The sequence below is a fragment of the Dendrobates tinctorius genome, unplaced genomic scaffold (assembly GCF_039654945.1).
Source record: "Dendrobates tinctorius isolate UK_male_01 unplaced genomic scaffold, ASM3965494v1 ptg000029l, whole genome shotgun sequence".
Taxonomy (NCBI): Eukaryota; Metazoa; Chordata; class Amphibia; order Anura; family Dendrobatidae; genus Dendrobates; species Dendrobates tinctorius.
Genome location: NW_027361697.1, coordinates 5,167,975 through 5,191,193, shown reverse-complemented (window position 1 = coordinate 5,191,193; position 23,219 = coordinate 5,167,975). Strand labels below are relative to the sequence as shown.

The 23,219-nt window shown below is 46.6% G+C and overlaps 1 protein-coding gene across 4 annotated transcripts in view; it reads left to right on the top strand.

Annotated features, from left to right (window-relative positions):
• Nucleotides 1–23,219, top strand: part of NPL (N-acetylneuraminate pyruvate lyase) — a 59,538-nt gene that overhangs the window by 35,066 nt on the left and 1,253 nt on the right. For all 4 annotated transcript variants that reach the window (XM_073571338.1, XM_073571337.1, XM_073571336.1 and 1 more), the window contains 7 exons: nucleotides 3,473–3,530; nucleotides 3,810–3,885; nucleotides 4,192–4,284; nucleotides 4,673–4,815; nucleotides 4,898–4,944; nucleotides 12,572–12,656; nucleotides 21,813–21,852. In XM_073571338.1, the coding sequence (XP_073427439.1) occupies nucleotides 3,473–3,530; nucleotides 3,810–3,885; nucleotides 4,192–4,284; nucleotides 4,673–4,815; nucleotides 4,898–4,944; nucleotides 12,572–12,656; nucleotides 21,813–21,852 (542 nt within the window). The remainder of the gene's footprint in view (nucleotides 1–3,472; nucleotides 3,531–3,809; nucleotides 3,886–4,191; nucleotides 4,285–4,672; nucleotides 4,816–4,897; nucleotides 4,945–12,571; nucleotides 12,657–21,812; nucleotides 21,853–23,219) is intronic.

The window sequence follows — 23,219 nt, the reverse complement described above, 5'->3', positions numbered from 1 at the left end:
CAAGCTCTTTTCTCTCTAGCTTGTAAGAATTGTTTGGAACTGGCCAGGATTGCTGGAGAGCACCATTCCCTCCTAATCCCAGCTAGTTTTAATGCACTGCTAGCAACCTAAACAGCAGCAGTGGTCGGTCTCCTAGGCAACAAGCTGTTAACAAAAGTGTTGATATCTCAAAACGGGCTGTAAATTTTAATAGGCAGTCGTGTGCAAGTGTGCTTTGTGTTCACAAGCACTATCTGATAATATCCATCTATGAAGATAGGAATAACCCTATAAAGAGAATCTGTCCTCTTCTTCAAGCAGCCTGAACAAAAGGCAGCATGATTCAGAGAGCGGCTGCGTTATTGCATCCTGGTATGTTTTATGCTACATACTTTGAAAAGCCATCCAGAGACTATGCATCTCAGATGACAAGTCCAAAAGGCAGGTCCTCTGTCTACTTCTCCTCTCCCAGCTTCCCTAAACTGATTGGTCTCTTCCATTTGTTTTTAGGGAAACGACATGATGACGTCCGGGTCACCCAGCTACGGAGAGCCTCGCTTCCGTCCCTCCCTCACTATTATCCACTACAATTGTGCCCTTTGTACAAAGAATTTCCCCATAGTTCTGGCCTCTGCCTTCTGCCGAAATTGCACCCCTTGCACCATGCAAGCCTCGCAGAAGCCACCCAGAATGAGAACACACCATCTCCTCCATAGTGGGCTGTCGCTATTTCTCAATCAGAAACTGACCTAACCAAGGTATCCCAGTGAGTGGTGCAGGTACTTGAATGTTTACCTAACCTGTCATTTGCCACCAGTGCTCAGATCGATCCATCGGACGAATCGCAGGCACCTATCCACCAATCTCAGCTTGGCAGGTCAAGAATAAGGTTCAAGAAGCAAACCCACTCCAGTTCCTCATCTCACTCACCTTCTCCTTCTACATCCTCCAGGACGCCCTCAGTATCCCACTCCTCCTCCCCTGAGGAGGCCCCGGGTTCCGATCTTGATTTTCAGTCATACTCTGATCTTGACACGGACCAAACTTCAAAACTCAGGATATGGTCGACAGCCTCATATCTGCCGTCAATCAGACCCTTAGTATTAAGGAGGAGGAGTGTCCTGCCCCAGATAACCGTTTGAGGGAATCTTTACAAAGCAGTGGGAACTGGTAGAAGGCAGTTGGATGTGTGATATCCTTTCGGTCTTGATCTCCTCAGCAAATAGGCAGAATCCCCGGCTGTGAACCCACCAGTCTCACGCCTGTCTGCTAAGACTGTCCTGTCACGTCCTGTTGTCTCCTCTCTCAAGGACTCCACTGACAGACAGATCAAGGCCCTTGCCAAGTCAGCTTTTTAGACTGCTGGCGCCTGTCTTTGTCCCGCCTTCGCTTCTACATGGTTAGCCAAGTCTGATAACACCTTGGCAAAGCTCTTTCGGCAAGGCATTTTATCAACAGCCTCACCAGATGAACCGACCAATCTTGCGGACTAGATTGCCCACGCAGGTAACTATCTACTCGCCACATCTCTTGAAGCCGACAGCTGTTCCGCCCATGTTACCTCCAATATTGTAGCCATGTGCAGAGTCTTTTGGCTAAAGGCCTGAAATGCAGTCCTAGTATCCAAAAAGTCCCATACCAATCTCCCCTTTCAGGGATCACTACTTTTTGGGTCTAAACTGGATCAGCTCATCTCGGATGCCACCGGTGGCAAGAGTACTTCTCTTCCTCAGCCTAAGCCTAAACGCCCATTCACCAGGAGACGTTCTGTTCAGTTTCGTCCCTTTTGTCTTTTCTTTTCCTTTAGGCCCTTCTCCCAGCGAGAGAGAGGAGGAAACCATCCTTCAAGCCTGACCCATCATGGGGCTCTAAGAACCCCTCTGCCAAACCCTCTGGTGCCCGATCCAACAGATTTTCTTCTGTATGAAACTCTCAACCCAACCACTTCAACCAGAATTCTCTGTCTCTCAATTTAATGGCATGGCCATTGAGACCGCAGTCCTGAGAGAGGCAGACCATGATCGAGGCAAGGAAACCTTCGACCTCATGCATTTATCACTGGACCTGGAAGACTTTATTTCACAGGTGTGAGGATAGCCACATAGCACCCATGTCTTTTTCTTACCTTCCATCCTGGCGTTCTTACAATCAGGGCTGGAATCTGGTTTGTCCCTTAGTACGCTGAAGGGTCAGGTATCTGTGCTTTCAATTCTGTTTCAGCAGAATTTGGCCTCTCGTCCTCAGGTCAAGACCTTTAACTCAGGGTGTTACCCGCCTAGCGCCATCATATTGTACACCTGTGGGACCTTAACCTAGTCTTGCGTGTTCTTCAGAGAACCCCCTTTGAAACCTTTGAGCACATCATGTCTTCTCTTCTCTCCTGGAAGGTGGTCCTTTTGGTTACACTTCTATGAGACTGGTCTCAGAGTTAGATTTCTTGCCTCTCTACTTTCCTTGTCTGACTTTAGGACAAGTTGGTCTTGCGACCAGTTCCTTCATTGCTTCCTAAGGTAGTCTCTCTGTTCCACATCAATAAGGTTATTGTCCTTCCTTCTGCTCGTCCCTTGGAAATGTCTCTTTACAAGCTGGACCTAGTCCGAGCCTTATGCCTCTGCCTCTCAAGGACAGCATCCTTCAGGTGTTCGGATGCCTTTTTTGTCATTCCTGAGGGTCCACGTAAAGGACTCGCTACCTCCAAGTCTACTACTATCCTTTGAATCCGTTTGGCTATGCTGGAGCATAAACGCGTTAAGGGTAGACTACCCCTTCCGGGAGTGAGGGCTCATTCCACCCGGGTAGTGGGGGCCTCCTGGGCTATTTGCAACCAGGCCTCTGCAACACAGATTTGCAAGGCCGCTACCGGGTTGTCTCTTCATACTTTTGTAAGATTCTACAGGGTACCTACCTATTTTGTACAGCATGATTAACTGATTTAAGGATACAAAAACTGAAAGTTTGTAAATTGCAAAATTTTTCTAAATCTTCTCAAATTCCGATATTTTCACAAATAAACACAAAACAATTAGATAGACATAAATTTACCACTAACATAAAGTAAAATATGTCACGAAAAAACATTCTCAGAATCATAGAATCGTAGAGTTGGAAGGGACCTCCTGGGCCATCTGGTCCAACCCCCTGCTCAAAGCAGGATTCGCTAAATCATCCCAGTTAGATGTCTGTCCAGCCTCTGTTTGAAGACTTCACTGAGATTCGTTGGTGTTCCCAAGTTATTACCACATAAAGTAACAGTGGTCAGAATTTGAAAATGAGGCTCAATCAGGAATGTGACAAAGGTTCAGGGGTAAAGGGGTTAAGTAAATGTCAAATGTATTCAATTTTTTTTTTTTTTTAGTAATTCACCAGTGGCTTTATTACTTTCCAGACTCCAAACTATATCTTAATGTCTGCCTTTAGAAAACTCATACATTGCAGGTAGCGTATATACAGCACATTATGTCCAGGCTCACCAACTTATTTCCATCTCTTGTAGGATGGACAGTGTGATCGTACATGTTGGTTGTCTGAGCCTGGAGGACTCAAAAGATTTGGTGAGTGAGCCTGATATATCATTACTTGTTCTCATTTATGTTTTTGACACCTGCATTAATTAACAACACAAGAAGTGGTTGAGGGCTTTTATTTCCCCTCTGCTGCTTTTCCGCGTTTTACCATAATGTGCCATATGGATAGATTCTTGTAATTTATTTGTTGGGGAATTACTCATAACGCAAGTCAATAAATATTATCAAGGCATGGTGAATGTTGTAGTACCACAACAGCTGTATTCTTAACAAAACCTCATATTTTTACCTATTCCTCTTCATCAGGCTGCTCACGCTGCCTCCTGTGGAGCCGACGCCATCAGTGCTGTGAGTCCCTCATTCATCAAACCGTCATGTCCAGGTATAGAATTACTTATTCTTCAGAAGTTAGTCTTATGTCAGAGAATGGCGCTGTTGGGTCACTAGCTGAGGCTAACTAGTACAGGTTCAGGAATGTCTAGATTTCAAATACATATTCCTAGATCTTTTTTTCCCCTATATCAGCTTGGCTTTGCAAGTCTGAGTCAAGATTATCTAAACCTTATAATTATACAATAAATCTATTTTTTTTTTTTTTATTTGAGTTTTTGCTGCATTTCCAACTTTTTTCTTTATGGTGTTTGGTTACTACTACTCCTGTGCCACTCATCACATTTCTGTCCTATAGATGCCTTAGTTATGTACATGAAGGAAGTGGCGTCTGCTGCACCAAGTCTTCCGTTCTATTACTACCACATTCCTAGCCTCACTGGTCTAACGTGTGAGTATACATTTCCTGGAAATTTGGGGTATACTTAAGTGTGTGTCCATGTTTTCAAACATTGTTAATGATCTAATGTATCTAAAATTAAAAATGAAGCCACTTTACAAAAATATTTGTGTAACCCCCTTCCCTTTTTTTGAGCTTTAATTTTTCCTTCTCTCCTTCAGAGTCGGAACTATTTAACTTTTCCTTCTATTTAGCCATACAAGGGCTTGTGGTTCTTTTTTTTTTTTATTTTTTTTATTATACGATTGATGGAGCTGTCAGGGCTTGGGTTATTTTTTGCGTGTTTCAAACTGACTTTTTAATCATACCATTTTGGATTGCAAACATTATTTTTAAGGAGTTACCATAACCAAAAATATTTATATTTTATCTCTTACAGTTCAGGTGAATGATTTGACTGGCAGGATGAAAGCTCACATCCCGACGTTCCGAGGAGTGAAGTTTAGTGGCACTGACCTTTTGGATTTCAGTATGTGTATCCATGGATATAAAGAATATGATTTTTTCTATGGCGTAGATGAGGCAAGTGTCTCTCTTTATAATTTACAATGTAACATGAAACATATCAAAGTCAGTAAGATTTACATTTTGTTTTCTTTTGTAGCAACTTTTGGGAGCTTTAGTATTCGGGGCTCATGGAGCTGTGGGCAGGTAAAGAATGACTGCTTCATTCATACATTTAATGTTTAAAGTTTTTGACGTTGCAGATTTTCTCTACCCATTAATTAAAATGATTACTTGCATTTTTCGAATGTATGCAGAGGAAAAAAACTCAGTGAAAACTCATCATGGGAACGTAAACTCAAGGCACATTTACAAGATTGATATTTAGGAGTGCAGCTGCCTTCTTTTTTGCCAGCAGTGACATTGTTGTGCCACCAGCCTGAATTGTGTGGTAACCAGTGTCGCTTGCAGAGGCAGCTTTGCCTCTGCAACACTGGAAGAATACGTGACATAAAACGTGTGCAGACCCAGTTATTCTGTCAGCTTCACAGTAGAGCTTGCAAACTATTCAGCAAAAACTTGCCAGCTCTGCTCTTCTTTCCTAGGAGACCGGTCACCTCTGATACTCAGCAGAGGTGGCTGATAACTTGGGCAACTAGTAGTAAGCAATAGAAAATAATAATGGAATTTGCGCTCAGAATACCTTCCTTACTGCTAGATCTAGAGAGCATATAGAACTAGTGGGGTGAGAGACCATGCAGAAGCCGCATGTTAGCGGGAGTATAGGCACTGAATAGTAAGTGATGCCAGTTGAATCTATAGAATTATAAATAGGTATAGGTCCACCCAAGGTGATCAGCCTGAATGTCTCAATGACTGTAGAGGCATTCTATAGAATGGAAAGCAGGTATATACCCCCGGTCTCGTAGTGGGTGTCTCATGTGGTGTAAATAAAGTCAGATATACCCAACAATATACAAATAGATTTACTGCAGGGTTTGTGTTGACTGCAGTATAAGGGAAGTGATATCATTCCCATGGTGAGGTAGATGCCAGATCTGTAGATCAATAGTGCAGGGTAGCGATCTTCCCTGCCATCTCCTGTAGGTGTGGGGACATGTGGTGTGTGAATAGAGTCAGAGCGCTGTCCCGGGTGGTGACAGGCTCTCCGTGCGGCTCTTACGATCAACAGCGGGGATTATGGCCATCGCAACTACATTACCGTTCAAAAGTTTGGGGTCACCCAGACAATTTTGTGTTTTCCATGAAAACTCATACTTTTATTAATCAAATGAGTTGCCAAATGAATTTAAAATCTAGTCCAGACATTGACAAGGTTAAAAAAAAGACTTTTATTTGAAATAATAATTTTCTCCTTCAAACTTTGCTTTCGTCAAAGAATGCTCCCTTTGCAGCAATTTCAGCATTGCAGACCTTTGGCATTCTAGCAGTTAATTTGCTGAGGTAATCTGAAGAAATTTCACCCCATGCTTCCAGAAGCCCCTCCCACAAGTTGGTTTGGCTTGATGGGCATTTTTTGCATACCATACAGTCAAGCTGCTCCCACAACAGCTCAATGGGGTTGAGATCTGTTGACTGCACTGGCCACTCCATTACAGATAGAATACCAGCTGCCTGCTTCTTCCCTAAATAGTTCTTGCATAATTTGGAGGTGTGCTTTGGGTCATTGTCCTGTTGTAGGATGAAATTGGCTCCAATCAAGCTCTGTCCACAGGGTATGGCATGGCACTGCAAAATGGAGTGATAGCCTTCCTTATTCAAAATTCCTTTTACCTTGTACAAATCTCCTACTTTACCAGCACCAAAGCAACCCCAGACCATCACTTTACCTCCACCATGCTTGACAGACGGCGTCAGGCACTCTTCCAGCATCTTTTCAGTTGTTCTGCGTCTCACAAGTGTTCTTCTGTGCGATCCAAACACCTCAAACTTGGATTCACCTGTCCATAACAATTTTTTCCAATCTGCCTCTGTCCAATGTCTGTGTTCTTTTGCCCATATTAATCTTTTCCTTTTATTGGCCAGTCTCTGATATAGATTTTTCTTTGCCACTCTGTCCTGAAGGTCAGCATCCCAGAGTCACCTCTTCACTGTAGATGTTGACACTGGCGTTTTGCGTGTACTATTTAATGAAGCTTCCAGTTGAGGACCTGTGAGGCGTCGATTTCTCAAACTACAGACTCTAATGTACTTGTGTTGTTGCTCAGTTGTGCAGCGGGGCCCTCCACTTCTCTTTCTACTCTGGTTAGAGCCTGTTTGTGCTCTCCTCTGAAGGGAGTAGTACACACCGTTGTAGGAAATCTTCAGTTTCTTGACAATTTCTTTCATGGAATCCACCCACCTTTCGTGTCTACCTCTTTCCTCATAGACTGTAAGCTTGCGAGCAGGGCCCTCACTCCTCTTGGTATTTGTTATAATCTACTGTATGTGATTATTGTTATGCTGTAATGTCTATTGTCTGTACAAATCCCCTCTGAAATGTAAAGAGCTGCGGAATATGTCGGCGCTATAAAAATAAAATTTATTATTATTATTATTATTATGGAATAGCCTTCATTTCTCAGAACAAGAATAGACAACTATGAGAGTCAAAATGACAAAACAAATCCAGGAAATCAACTTGTCTGATCTGGCAAGATTTATTTTTCAAATTTTGATGGAAAGTAAGTATTTGGTCACCTAAAAACATGCAAGATTTCTGGCTCTCACAGACCTGTAACTTCTTCTTTAGGAGGATCCTCTGTCCTCCACTCATTACCTGTAGTAATGGCACCTGTTTGAACTTATCAGTATAAAAGACACCTGTCCACAACCTCAAACAGTCACACTCCAAACTCCACTATGGTGAAGACCAAAGAACTGTCGAAGGACACCAGAAACAAAATTGTAGCCCTGCACCAGGCTGGGAAGACTGAATCTGCAATAGGCAAGCAGCTTGGTGTGATGAAATCAACTGTGGGAGCAATAATAAGAAAATGGAAGACATACGAGACCACTGATAATCTCTCTCTATCTGGGGCTCCATGCAAGATCTCACCCTGTGGGGTCAAAATGATCACTGAAACGGTCAGCACAAATCCTAGAACCACACGGGGGAACCTAGTGAATGAAAATACAAGGAGCTGAGACCACCGTAACAAAGGCTACCATCAGTAACACACTATGTCGCCAGGGACTCAGATCCTGCAGTGCCAGATGTGTCACCCTGATTAAGCCAGTACATGTCCAGGCACGTCTGAAATTTGCTAGAGAGTATTTGTATTATCCAGAAGAGTTTTGGGAGAATGTCATATGGTCTGATGAAACCAAAGTATAACTGTTTGGTAGAAACAAAATTTGTCGTGTTTGGAGGAGAGAGAATGCTGAATTGCATCCAAAGAACACCATACCTACTGTGAAGCATGGGGGTGGCAACATCATGCTTTGGGACTGTTTCTCTGCAAAGTGACCAGGATGACTGATCCGTGTACATGAAAGAATGAATGGGGCCATGTATCCTGAGATTTTGAGTGCAAACCTCCTTCCATCAGCAAGGGCATTGAAGATCAAACGTGGATGTGGTGTTTCAGCATGATAATGATCCCAAGCAGTGGCGTAGCAACTGTTTGTGGCGCCCGGGGCGGTCGAAAAATTTGCCGCCCCTTTGGTCGCTGATAATCCGGAAGAATCCGAAGAGCCCACACTACACTCAAAGATCTAATTTTTAGTCTACTACTAACTCTGCTGTTATTATTTCTAAATTTCTAGACTTTCATCTTCTTGCAGTTCTCTCTCTCTCTCTCTCTCTCTCTATATATATATATATATATATATATATATATATATATATATATATATGTATGTATTAGCGTGATGACCCTACTGAACCTCCACCACTGCCCTGCCGAGAGCTGCACCATAAAACAGTGTAAGGAGACCCACGTGTCTTCCCCCTGCACAGACCCACAGTACACCCCCTACAGAGCCCTCATGTTCTCCCCTTGCACAGCCCCCCTCCCCCGTGTACCCCCCTGCACAGCCCCTCCATGTCCTCCCCTACACAGCCTCCCCATGTACCCCCCAGCACAGCCCCCCATGTCCTCCCCTACACAGCTTCCCCATGTACCCCCCTGCACAGTCCCCCATGTCCCTCCTACAGAGCCCCCCCATGTCCTCCCCTGCACAGCCCCCCCATGTCCTCCCCCTACAGAGCCCCCTCATGTCCTCCCCCTACAGAGCCCCCTCATGTCCTCCCCCTACAGAGCCCCCTCATGTCCTCCCCCTACAGAGCCCCCTCATGTCCTCTCCCTACAGAGCCCCCCCATGTCCTCCCCCTACAGAGCCCCCTCATGTCCTCTCCCTACAGAGCCCCCCCATGTCCTCCCCCTACAGAGCCCCCTCATGTCCTCCTCTGCACAGCCCCCCATGTCCTCTCCCTACAGAGCCCCCCATGTCCTCCTCTGCACAGCCCCCCATGTCCTCTCCCTACAGAGCCCCCCATGTCGTCCTCTGCACAGCCCCCATGTCCTCTCCCTACAGAGCCCCCCCATGTCCTCCTCTGTAACAGCCCCCCATGTCCTCTCCCTACAGAGCCCCCCCCATGTCCTCCCCCTACAGAGCCCCCCCATGTCCTCCCCCTACAGAGCCCCCTCATGTCCTCTCCCTACAGAGCCCCCCCATGTCCTCCTCTGCACAGCCCCCCATGTCCTCTCCCTACAGAGCCCCCCATGTCCTCTGCACAGCCCCCCATGTCCTCTCCCTACAGAGCCCCCCATGTCCTCCTCTGCACAGCCCCCATGTCCTCTCCCTACAGAGCCCCCCCATGTCCTCTGTAACAGCCCCCCATGTCCTCTCCCTACAGAGCCCCCCCCATGTCCTCTCCCTACAGAGCCCCCCATGTCCTCTGCACAGCCCCCCATGTCCTCTCCCTACAGAGCCCCCCATGTCCTCCTCTGCACAGCCCCCATGTCCTCTCCCTACAGAGCCCCCCCATGTCCTCCTCTGTAACAGCCCCCCATGTCCTCTCCCTACAGAGCCCCCCCCCATGTCCTCTCCCTACAGAGCCCCCCCATGTCCTCCTCTGCACAGCCCCCCATGTCCTCTCCTTACAGAGCCCAACTCTTTTGCATAATATCAGCTATATGAAGATGTAGGCAATCCAACTCCAAGGATTAGGGAGCCTCAACTTTAGAATTAGTAAATGGGGGAGAGGGAGTAATTACCTAGATGCCGCCCCCTGTAGCATAACATTACATGATGGAATGAAATTCAAGGGGCAATCACATACCGCGGTGTCTCCCTCCCCTCACAGACATCAAGGGCAGGCTGGGCAGCGCTTCCCGCCGTCCCCCTCACTCACCGGCTCCTGTGTCCCGGGATCCGCTCCTCCTGCGTCACCTCAGCCACACGCCAGGTGTTCTTCTGGCAGCTCCGACCGAACAACCAGCCCCGAGCGGCCAACACCTCCGCCCAGCACCGGCTCAGGAGCGGAAAGCAGCCGGGGCTCCGAGTCCGAGTCCAGCAAGGCAGTGGCGTAGAAGGTAGAAAGCGCCTGCACTGTGCCTCCGCGGAGTCCGCGCTGTTCTCCCAGTCAGAGGAGAGGAATTGAATTGCTGCTGCCGCGCCGCCCCCACACACGTGCCGCCTGGGGCGGACCGCCCCCCCCACGCTACGCCACTGATCCCAAGCACACCACCAGGGCAACAAAGGAGTGGCTTCGTAAGAAGCATATGAAGGTCCTGGAGTGGCCTAGCCAGTCTCCAGATCTCAACCCCATATAAAACATTTGAAGGGATTTGAAAGTCTGTGTTGCCCAGTGACAGGCCCAAAACATCACTGCTCTAGAGGAGATCTTCAAAGAGGAATGGGCCCACATACCACCAACAGTGTGCCAACCTTGTGAAGACTTACAGAAAACGTTTGACCTCTGTCATTGCCATTAAAGGATATATAACAAAATTTTAAGATGAACTTTTGTTAATGACCAAATACTTATTTTCCACCATAATTTGAAAAATAAATCTTGCCAAATCAGACAAGGTGATTTTCTGGATTTGTTTTCTCATTTTGACTCTCATAGTTGTGGTCTACCTATGATGTCAATTACAGGCCTCTCTCATCTTTTTAAGTGGGATAACTTGCACAATTGGTGGCTGACTAAATACTTTTTTACCCAGTGTATCTGTCAGGTTTAGTAAAAACCTGAATAATTCAATCTCACTATTTAACCCCTTGGGTTTGAAAGAGTCTAGCAGGAATATCCTGGGCTCTCAGCCTTAGACATTTGTATTATAAACTCCCCTTTTCTCCAATGCTAGTGAACAATTTCTCTGCCCATTACAACCATATATTGCACCGATCCTCCATGATGTTCCAGAAAGTGTTTGGACAAGGGGTGACCCACAAACTTCTTCTTAATATTCCGATGGATATTCCTGCTTAACTCTTTCAAACCCAAAGAGTTAAACAGCGAGGTTGAGTTATTCAGGTTTTACTTAACCTACACCTGACAGATATCAGCAAATGTATTTAAAGCCTCCCTACCACGAGCAGGACCATCCCTGAAAAAGGAAACTATAGTTTCCGAAGCGTGTAGGAACTCAGCTCCTCTTACCGTTTACCAGTCATAAGGGTTTAACATGACCACTGATGTCACACAGGTCCTACACGAACTGGACTTTGCCAATACACAGAACCTAGTTGTGGTGGCCGTAATCCCGCGGTTGTTTGGAAGAGTCGCACGGAGAGCCTGTCACCAGCCGGGACAGCGCTCCGACTCTATCCACTCTCCACATGTCCCCACGCCTACAGATGTAAGTGTGACCCTGGCCTAGGGAAGGTATTCTGAGCACAAATTCCATTATTATTTTCTGTTTATTTTGACATTTTTGTGGTTATTGTGGTATTTGCAGCTGAATCCTTTCCAACATATATCAGCTCCACTAACTACTTATTGAACTAGTAGTAAGCTATAGCATTAAAAACGCCTCCATTCTTGAGGTTGAGGTCGCACAACCATATAATAAATTGACAGTTTCAATCAGAAAACTTGATTATTTTTTCTCATTTGTCATCTGGTGCAATCCACTTTTTTTTTTTTTTTTTTTGTAAAGCATTTTTTTGTTATAGCAACAGTTATTGTTTACAAGACCATTTAGTTTCCTATGTTAGAGAATTGCAATGTATCCTTTGAAAAAAAATAAGCAACCTGATTCTATATTGATGTTCCATATGGGATAAATGCAAATGGATGAGTCTGACCCTACATACAGAAGAAACTAGTGTATGTTGCATTTTTTTTTCACAAGCAGATTAAGTCTAAAAAAATGAACAAAAAAAACCATGTCTGAAACTGCCCAATTAAATAGCATTGGTCCTAGTGCTGTCCATTTTTTCACGGACAGCTCTTGGACTAAAAATATGCTCGTGAGAACCTGCTACAATCATAGCGAGCAAATTTCAAAGGTTCATTTTGCCACAACTAGCCAGTTATCAAGTCGAATAAACTCATTTAATGCATTTGTGCCAAACTGTTCAGGATTTAGAGCATGGTTCACGTTTTCTTTAGCAATTAGATATTCTAATGTCCAACACTGATAAAAATATATAGAGGCTTAAGCCATACATTTCTGATAGGTGACAGTGCAAAGCAAGAAACGGTGTTCAGCTACAGACTGAACAGAGAGAGGGTCATGGAAATTTGAATGACCAAGAAGCATCCCTTAAAATGAACTATCTTTTTTTTTTTTTCTTTGTATCGACTGGGAATCATTGATTTGGAATCACTGAAATTATTTTTAAAATATATATTAATATGTTGGCTTTTTTTTAACAGCACATACAACTATTTAGGAGCAACCACCAATAAAATGCTGACTGCATATGCGGAAGGAGACCTAGAAAAAGCCCGAAAGATTCAGGTATGCTGTTCATGGGAGTGTATGTCAGAAAATAACATGTCATGTTAAACAGATTTTTATTATAGCTTGGGGCAGCCATGGTCTCTGAAAAGGTGAAGCACAGTTATTTCAAAGAAAACCACCATGGTTTTCTAACTTTTGGAAAATCCCTTGCAAATCCTGATGGTAAATACAGGTGCACATTTTATTTCCCTGTTATGTACGGCTGATAAGAAGCAAAATACAGGCACCATTAGTTCTCATGTGAAACCGGCCCAAAGCAGGGTGCGCGAAGGGACAAAGTCTCATGGGGATATAGTCACCAATCGGCAAGCAACAATGATTTCTCGTTCGCCTTATTGGGGGACACAGAGACCATGGGTGTATGCTGCTGCCACTAGGAGGCTGACACTATGCAAAAAAAGGTTAGCTCCTCCTCCGCAGTGTACACCCCACCGACCGGCAGGGATTTCCTCAGTTTAGCTTAGTGTCAGTAGGAGGTGGACACGGGTCTTTCATTAGACCCATATCTACCTCGTCGTGCGTCGTTCCTTTACAGGTTCTACGGAGGGATACAGAGTGAACAGACACATCTGTACTCCCACATGGAGTCTGCGAGTACGGCGTGTATTGCCACCCCGTATCCTTGCAGTTCTCCGCGACAGGACCAGCAGCCCAGACGGACGCCGACACCAAAGACGTGCCAGTGACTCCAGGGGTCCTTGTCGCCAGTCTCCCACCCACTCGCCTACCAGAGCCTGTCGGTTGGAGGAGACACAGGAGCTCTTCATTCCAGGTAATGGATCGGCGATGGTTGAGTATGGCCTTTTTTATTTTACCTGGCTGCCCATTCCCGACGGACAGGGGGTCCTCTTCATTGGCACAGGGATGCGGGCGCGCAGCCACCCTACGGGCACATCATCCTTATATTGCTGCCCTCCGCTCTTCCCCTTCCCTCCCCCTTTCTGGGGACAGAGAGCACAGGGCCTCTCCCTCCCCTTCGTCCATGCTGAGAAGCGGCTTCCAGCGGCGGCGTCCTTGTCCCGACCTCCGCGCCGACCCCCTGCTGACAGGCGGCCGCCGCAACTAATTTAGGCCCCGGCTTCTGTTCGGGCCTACCGCAGGGTCGCGGCCACGCCCCCCGCCCCTTTCTTATAAGCGGGCTTTTCTCCCGCTCTCCCCAGGCCCTCCCCCCGCCTTTCCTTCTCCTGCTCAGCCTGTTATGGCCAGAGGGCAGCGATTGGGTAACCCTACGGCGATCTCCGCCCTTCCCCTTCTCCTGGACGCTCGCTTCTCTACAGGCAGGCGCCATCTTCACAGCCTGTCAGCCGGACGCACATCTCCGGATATCCAGCAGCCTGTGCATTGGGGACACCGGTCCGTGAGTAGCTCTGCACTGCAGACTGACCCTTCTCAGCCTTCTGTCCCCCAGTTGCCCCTGGACACTTCGGCAGGGCCCAGCAGGTCCCAAGAGATTCCATCTGAGTCAGCCAGCGTTAGTCGCAAACGACCCAGGCGAGATCCCCAGCCGGAATCCTCTCCTAGCCCCATCTCACCGCATAGCCCGTCTCAGCAACCTCCCTCTCGGGCCTCCTCTCCCGAGTCAGGTGAAGCGTTTTCGGACAGGTCATCTGAGGGGATTTTAGAGCTGGATTCAGACCAGGATGCGAACATGAAGGTCACAGTGCAGAACCTCATTGCAGCGATCCATCATACCTTCGATATTGCTGAATCCCCTGTGAAATCCTTAGATCAGGAGGTTTCATTCAGACGGGCAGAAACTCCCTCCAGGGTATTTCCTTTCCATTCCGAGTTTGGAAAGATTTTTACCAGGGAAAGAGAAGATCCGACCAGACGCTTTCAAAGAGGGAAGCGTCTCGGCGTACTCTATCTGTTTGCTAAGGAGCTCACGGACAACTGGTCTGCTTCTCCCTCGGTGGATCCGCCCGTGTCCAGGCTTTCCAATAACACGGTTCTCCCGCTTTCAGGCGTGGCGTCCCTAAAAGATTCTAATGACAGGATTATAGAATCCCTGGCAAAGTCTGCTTTCGAAGCGGCTTCAGCGGCGGTATGTCCAATCTTTGCTTCATCCTGGGCAGCAAAAGCCATAGCGATGTGGGCAGACGACCTCCGTCAGGGCATCCTAGATAAGGCGCAACCGGAGCGTTTGGCCGATCTCGCCAATTAGATCTCCCATGCGGGGGACTATCTTCTTTCCGCTTCCTTGGATGCAGCATCCTGCGCAGTTCAGGCGTCAAGCAACGTAGTTGCAATTCGACGTACTATTTGGCTAAAGGCCTGGCAAGCGGACTTGTCTTCTAAAAAGTCCCTCACTAACCTGCCTTTTCAAGGGGTGCGCCTTTTTGGGTCCCAATTGGACCAGATTATTAAGGACGCCACCGGAGGCACGAGTTCACTCCTCCCTCAGTCCAAGCCTCGCAGACCTCCACTAAGGCATCAGTTTCGACCCTTTCGGACTTTCCGCCGTTTCAATACGGCGGACAACTCCTCCAATCAACAGAGGCAGGCACGCCAGGATAGGAAGAAAGTTTCTTTCAGACCCACTCCTTCCTGGCGATCCCACTCTTCCCAGGGCAGACCGTCCAGATCTAGATCTGGACGGTCTACATCAGCATGACTGTCGTCGGGCACCCGAGGGGCCCTTCCAATTGGGAGGTCGACTTCTTTTCTTCAGAGAAGTTTGGCTGGCCTCCGTAGAGGACGCTTGGGTCAGGGAGGTCGTATCCTCAGGATACAAGATAGAGTTCGTCTCTCTTCCACGGGATCGTTTTGTTCGAATCCCGGCCTCCAAAAGATCCAGCCTTGATCCCGGGGTTCTCTACGGCTATCGCCTCTCTTCTCAGTTCTGGAGTGATTGTGCCCGTTCCCGAATCGGAGCGCTTCTCAGGGTTTTATTCGAACCTGTTTGTAGTGCCGAAAAAAGACGGCGCAGTTCGTCCCATCTTGGATCTCAAGCTGCTCAACAAGAGAGTCTGCCTTCGCCACTTCCGAATGGAGTCGCTTCGCTCGGTCATCGCTTCCATGGAGGAGCAGGAATTCATGTGCTCATCCAAGATGCCTATTTACATGTTCCAATCTTCTCCGGACATCAGAAGTTTCTGCGTTTTGCGATTCGGCAGCACCATTACCAATTCGTCGCACTGCCCTTCGGTCTCGCCACCGCTCCCAGAGTCTTCACGAAGATCATGGCTGCGTTGATGGCTTTGTTGAGAGTCAGAGGTCTCACTCTTTTTCCGTACCTCGACGATATTCTGATCAAAGCTCCCTCATTTCAACAGGCTCACCAAAGTTTGTTAATCGTCCTGGACACTCTTTCCAATTTCGGGTGGATCGTCAACAGGAGAAAGTCCTGTCTGGTTCCTACCCAACGTTTGGTCTTTCTAGGCCTACTGTTCGACACTCGTCGGTCAAGGGTCTTTCTCCCTCAAGAGAAGATCCTTTCCCTGCAGCAGGAGGTACGATCGCTGCAGATCACACGATCCCCGTCCCTCCGTACAGCCATGAGGGTCCTGGGAAAGATGGTGGCGGCGATAGACGCGGTTCCCTTTGCCCAATTTCACGCCAGACCTCTCCAGCAGGCCATTCTGTCGAGATGGAACAGGTTGCCTCTGTACCTGGATCGCCCTGTCCATCTTTCATGCCGGATCAAGCGGTCTCTCAACTGGTGGTCGACGTCACCTCTCATCCTATCGGGTCGATCCTTCCTTCCCATTCACTGGCAGATAGTAACCACAGATGCCAGTCTCCTCGGCTGGGGTGCAGTGTTCCGCAACCACACTGTTCAGGGTCGATGGTCGGATCGGGAATCGGCACTACCGATCAACGTTCTAGAGATTCGAGCGATCCATCTGGCTCTCGTTCACTGAGAGAGGCTTCTCAAGGGACTGCCTGTTCGGGTTCAGACAGACAGTACCACAGCGGTGGCATATGTCAACCGCCAAGGGGGAACACGGAGTGTCTCAGCCCTGGCGGAGGTGTCCAAAATTCTTCTTTGGGCGGAGATTTCCGTTCCGACAATTTCCGCGGTCCACATCCCCGGCGTAGACAACTGGGCCGCCGATTTTCTCAGCCGCGAGGGTCTCGCGGCGGGAGAGTGGTCCCTACATCCGGAGGTGTTTCATCGGCTCTGCCTTCGGTGGGGAACCCCGGATGTAGATCTCATGGCGTCTCGCCTCTACAGGAAAGTCCCACAATTCGTGTCCAGGTCTCTGGACCCTCTGGCAGTGGGAGCCGACGCCCTGGCCGTTTCTTGGTCCCAGTTCGATCTTCCCTACCTGTTCCCTCCTCTGCCTCTTCTTCCCAAGCTGTTGAGGAAGATCAAGGCAGAAGGAATTCCAGTCATTCTCATCGCCCCGAATTGGCCCAGAAGGTCTTGGTTCGCGGACATTGTCAATCTTCTCGCGGACGCTCCCTGGAAGCTTCCGGACAGAGCAGATCTGCTGTCCCAAGGTCCGATTTGCCACCCCAATTCTCGGCCGCTCAATTTAACGGCGTGGCTGTTGAGACCGAGGTTTTGAACCGAGCTGGATTTTCCGACCAAGTAATTCAGACCATGATCCGAGCCAGAAAGCCTTCATCTTCCAAGATCTACTACCGTACTTGGAAGGCCTATTTCACTTGGTGTGAGACCAATGACATCGCGCCCATGTACTTTTCGCTCCCTTCAGTCCTAGCCTTTCTCCAGGCAGGATTGGAAGCGGGGCTTGCCCTCAGTTCCTTGAAGGGGCAAGTTTCGGCGCTGTCCATTTTCTTTCAGAGAACGTTGGCTTCCCGTCCTCAAGTCAAGACCTTTCTTCAGGGCGTGGCTCACACGGTTCCGCCGTACAGGGCGCCCGTGGATCCATGGGATCTTAATCTGGTTCTTGAGGTTCTGCAAGGTTCTCCCTTTGAACCTCTCAGGGAAGTTTCCCTTTCTCTTCTTTCTTGGAAGGTGGCCTTTCTGGTGGCCATCACCTCCGTCCGGCGCGGGTCGGAATTGGCGGCTTTTTCTTGCCGCTCTCCCTTTCTGGTGCTTCACCAGGATAAGGTAGTTCTGCGGCCTCCGCCCTCCTTCCTTCCGAATGTGGTGTCCTCGTTTCACCTCAATGAGGATATCGTGCTACCGTCCTTCTGTCCGAGTCCAACTCATCCCTGAGAGCGGTCTTTGAACAAGCTGGACCTGGTTAGGACAATAAGAGTCTATCTGTCTAGGACGGCTTCCTTGCGAAAGACAGTCTCTTTTCATTATTCCAGATGGGGCGCGGAAAGGTCTCCCGGCGTCAAAGGCCACTATTGCTCGCTGGATCAGATCGGCAATTTTGGAAGCCTACCGAGTTAAGCGTCGCGGAGCCCCTCCGGGGATCAGGGCCCACTCTACTCGGGCGGTGGGTGCCTCCTGGGCGGTACGCCACAGAGCTTCCGCGCTGCAGCTTTGCAAAGCTGCAACATGGTCATCGGTTCACACGTTTGTGAAATTCTACAGAGTCCACACCTACGCTTCGGCGGACGCCAGCCTAGGTAGAAGGATACTGCAGGCCGCGGTGGTGAGTCCGCTGGCCTGATGGAAGTTTGTTTCCCACCCCAGGGACTGCTTTTGGACGTCCCATGGTCTCTGTGTCCCCCAATAAGGCGAACGAGAAAACAGGATTTTTGGGTTGCTTACCGTAAAATCTGTTTCTCGGAGCCTTCATTGGGGGACACAGCACCCTCCCATGTTCTACAGCTCCTGTTCTTACTTTGGTTGAATGGTTACAGTTGAGTTGTTTGTTCTGTTTTCAATCTATTCTGTTACTTCTCCTACTGCTTTCTCACTAACTGAGGAAATCCCTGCCGGTCGGTGGGGTGTACACTGCGGAGGAGGAGCTAACCTTTTTTTGCATAGTGTCAGCCTCCTAGTGGCAGCAGCATACACCCATGGTCTCTGTGTCCCCCAATGAAGGCTCCGAGAAACAGATTTTACGGTAAGCAACCCAAAAATCCTGTTTTTTCTACTGAGAGACAAACGTGATTTATGCTAAATTGAACCCACTGATTAAAAATATGAACTCCAAATTTGCCTGAGATGTCTACATTTTAAGTTACACATGCAAAGCCTATTTAAAGCCTATATTAATGCATTATAAATTTGAAATATTTTAACGAGACGTGCACAGACCGGTCCAGACGCGGTCCGACAGGTCTATCGGCTGATGCCAGCAATAAGTGTACTGTATATAAGGCAAACTGGATAGCGTTCAATACAGTGATCTGTTCTATCGCTATCAGTTTTGAGACTTAAGGTGGAGAGACACAAATGTAGCAATTTCTGCTACCTATGTGGCAAATACACTACTTCTGATCGGCGCAAGAATCTGACAAAGCGAGTGCTAATTGTTAAAAGTATTACTTTGACTGTCAAATTCGAGCTGAAGAGAAATCCAGGTCCCTTGTGTTTGTTGCACTGTTTGTTACTCTGGATTAATGCAGTGATTGAACGGGTAAAGGAAAGGAATGGCTTTTGCAATGATGATGGTTTGACGTGAGCAGAAAGATCTCCATTCAGACTGTTATTTTTGCATGATTAAAATCGCCGGATATTCGAGGACAAGCGATAAATTATGTATCCTGACTGTGAGTCTGCTCTTAAATCAGTACCACCCGATGTAGAGAATTTGGAACTTTCAGCATTTGTGCTAGTAGCGCAGAACTTTCTTGGGAACAGATGAGCTGAAAACTATGCTGAACTAGTAAGGAACATGTTTAAAACACATAAACAACTTGGCTTCCGAATGTCATTGAAAATACATTTCTTACATTCCCATCTTGACTTTTTTTTCCACTTAATTTGCGACATTTAAGTGACGAACATGAAGGGGGATAGCCTAAAGATATTTCTACACTGGAGAACAGATATCAAGGCCGCTGGACTCCCAACATGATGGGGATAACTGCTAGTTTTTGCAACGGGCACCAAAGCAGATGCCTGAATCACTTTTCCCAGAATACGAGATTTTTTTTTTAATTTTGTTCTTCGATTACATTTTCATAAACTGTTTACTATGAAAACATTGATGTATATCCGGTACTTGTAGTAAAACTTGTTCTATACAAAATTATCCAATGCTTTCCAAGTGCTTAACTCATTTGGACAAACTCATACATAACTAAATATTCTGACTTGTTACAACAATTCTGGCTTCACATTTGGAATATGCACCCTCCATTTAGTATGGGACATACGGTTTTTGCCCAGTAGCAGATGGTACTTTTATTTTTTTTCTGCCGTGTAACGTTTCATTCTTTAAACTGTATAGTTGTATAGTGCGCACAATTTCTCAGTGGTTTGCTTTCTGAGAAAGCCGTCTAATCTCAGCTGTCTCGACTTAGGCTATGTGCACACGCTGCGGTTTTTGCTGTGGATCCGCTCCGGTTTTGGCCGCTGCGGATCTGCAGCAGTTCTGCAGACACTGTACAGTAGCATGTAAATCTATGTGATTTACTATCTGCTGTGCACATGCTGCGGATTTGTAACTGCGGAAAAGCTGCGGTTTTGAATCCGCAGAAAGAAAGGACATGTCACTTCTTTTCTGCGGATTCTGCTGCGGTTTACCATCTCCTCCATTGTAGAGGTGATAAACCGCAGGGCAAAACCGCAGGCCAATCCGCAAGTAAAACCGCAGGTCATTTTACCTGCGGTTCCGCAGATACAAATCTGCAGACCAATCCGCAGCGTGTGCACTTAGCCTTAGGCTATGAACCCACGTATGCAGAAAATTCCTGACGGAAAACCGGACTCCTTCCCAGAAAACACGCGTTTTTTTTCCTGTGCGTTTTCCGCGCTTTTTTTATGCGTTTTTTTTCCGGAGCGTCCCCAGTCTCATAGAAAATAGTTAGAAATGCGGATTTTTCCGTGAAATTAATGAGCATGCTACGTTTTTTTACCACGATGCGGTTTTACTCGCGGAAAAAAACGCATCGATATGCACAAAAAGTGCAGAATTCATTAAAATGAATGGGATGCGTTTTTTAAGCGTTTTTGCTGGTAAAAACGCTTAAAAAATGCGACAAACGCTTACGTGTGCACACACCCTAAAGGTTTGTTTTGAGCACAAAACAACCACTGATCAGCAACTTGTTTAATAATTTGTTTTCCCCATGCCGACCGCGCCTAACGATCGCTGGACGAATCGCAATAGATCATTCAGTGTGCATAGGCTGCCATTGTTGTTAGCAGCACACAACCTGTTTACACAGGGTGATGCAATGCCAAGAGCAATGATCATTTGTACACACCAAAAGATCGTTTCACCTGACGAACAAGTATTTTTCTCATTCGTCAGATGACAGGCAGCCAGTTTACACTCAAATTATGGGGGGAAACCTGCGTTCCTAGTATTGTTGTAAGAAAATAGACCCTATATTTGCATCAACTATTAAATTACTGACTTTGTGCCAGAAATGTGCATCACGTTTGGCTTTTTTTTTTAGTTCACAATGTTATGCCATGTCCCTTTACTACAATCTGTGGCCCATTTGGTCAACAAGTTGTAAAAAAAATGTCTAAAATACATAGGTATAGGTCTTGAAAGAATTTGTTTTATGGTTTCTCTTTGCAAATTACACCAGAATTCTGGTGCGTTTAGCTTGACAAATCATCCCCATTGTTCTAGATAACTATCAATTCATCTACATAAATATTACATGTGCGAGGCACGTATTATGGGGCAGCCATATTACCTAAGCTGTTAATAGGATTCAGAGAGATACAATTAACTGAAGATGTTCATTGACTTCTGTGAGGAAGTCTTCTAGGCATGTGCTGAATCCTGTGCAGAGGTCTTTGTGCAGAGAGGGGAGTTGTTTAACCTATTGTAAATGGTGGATCCTTGTTATCTTTATACAGATGTCACTTTATGATAGAGTGATGACTACAGACAATCTCCACTGTCTACATTGGCCAGTGAAAACTGCAAGATTTTAGGATGTTTATTTTTTTTTTTTTTACACTATGAAAAATTAAACTTCTACATATCGCCTTAATGCAAATAACATAAAAATTAGATATCAGTGATGGGTCATTATTAATATAATATTAAGAGTAAGCGGTCCTAATATATTTGCTAAATGTCTGATATTTGTGGATGTGCTGATTATTAAAATTATTACTATTTCAATAAATGTTGTACTTTTCTGTTTCAGGTCAGGACACAGGAGTTCATAGCCTTTGTTTTTTCCCTTGGTATGTGATGCTAAAAAATTTTAAGGGCTTGTCCAATGAAAACAAGTTATCTTCTTTCCACAGGATAGGTGATAACTTATGGATCTCTGGGGGACCTGCAATGAAGGGGCGGAAGGGAGAACTTTTATCCCTGACAAGTCATTTTAATCCTCATTATAGTATAGGGTGGAAGGTCAAACGACCGACCGACTGCTACTCCATTCATTTTCTATAGGGCTGTCAGAGCAGAGCACAGCCCACGACAGCCACGTGAAGCGGTGGTTGAGCGTTTGCTGTGCTGCTCCATTCTAACTATGATAAAAGTGGCCCATTCTGTCCTTAGGTGGGTTAGGTGGGGATCCCAGTGGTTGGACCCCAACCTCTGTAGAAGGTATAAGGTGATGTGTTCTTCTGCATAGTTCAGTCATAGCCTTCTAATAATGCCTAGAAAGCCTGTTTGTCTAAAAGCCACCAAATGCAGAACTTCCCCTTTAAAGGGGTTCCTTTCCTCCCAGATAAGTTAGTTATGTTTTGGGTTTTTTTTTCTGGACATTTAAGCAACAGGATTGTCCAATAGTTAACAACCCCTTTAATTTGTGCCTAACATAAAGTTTTCCTACTTTAGTAAGTGATTGCATATTACTAGGATGTGCCCTCACTTACTGATCTTTGAGATCCATTTGGTGAAACTCCCCACTATCCTTATAATTCAGGGGCCCATCCACCTGCTGCAACACATTAAGCTTACAAGTGTTTCCTCCATTACCCACTCTCGTCTGCAGTTTAAACTGATGCTCATCCACAAGGGGACAAGTCCCATTTAGTGTCACTTTGGCAATCTCCACAGCAAAACGCAGCAGTATGACCGGCGGTGTGGTTTTCCCATTGATACAATGAGGCTCGTAGAGTATGCTTTTTTTTCGAGAAGATTTGATGTCGAAAATGTGCATTTTTCACTCCATGCGAATAAAGTGAACATACCCCTAAGGATGATAACCACCAGAGGTTAAACGTTATCTCACATTAGCTGAAAGGTTTTTCTGCAACAGCGCTACTAATTTCCTTAGAATGCAATCAGACTGCTGTATAAATTGGACCGGGATCGGAACGCAGTGCACGGACTGGTCGCCGGCTTACCCGAGCAAAATACATCAAGGTGTCACACTTGGGTCGGGATAGCTGCCAGCTAGTCTGTGCTCTTATTTCCGATTTTGGTCCCATTTGTACAGCCGCCTGAGTGCGCCCTTAGGGTGAATGTGCCATTGCAGCATATCCCAATCCTCTCTTCCTTTTATGTTTAGAAGCAAAAACTCATGGACTTGCGGGGCTTGAAATTTTGAATATGTGGGTGTGTATTTTATGATGTCCAGAAAAATATATTACATTTA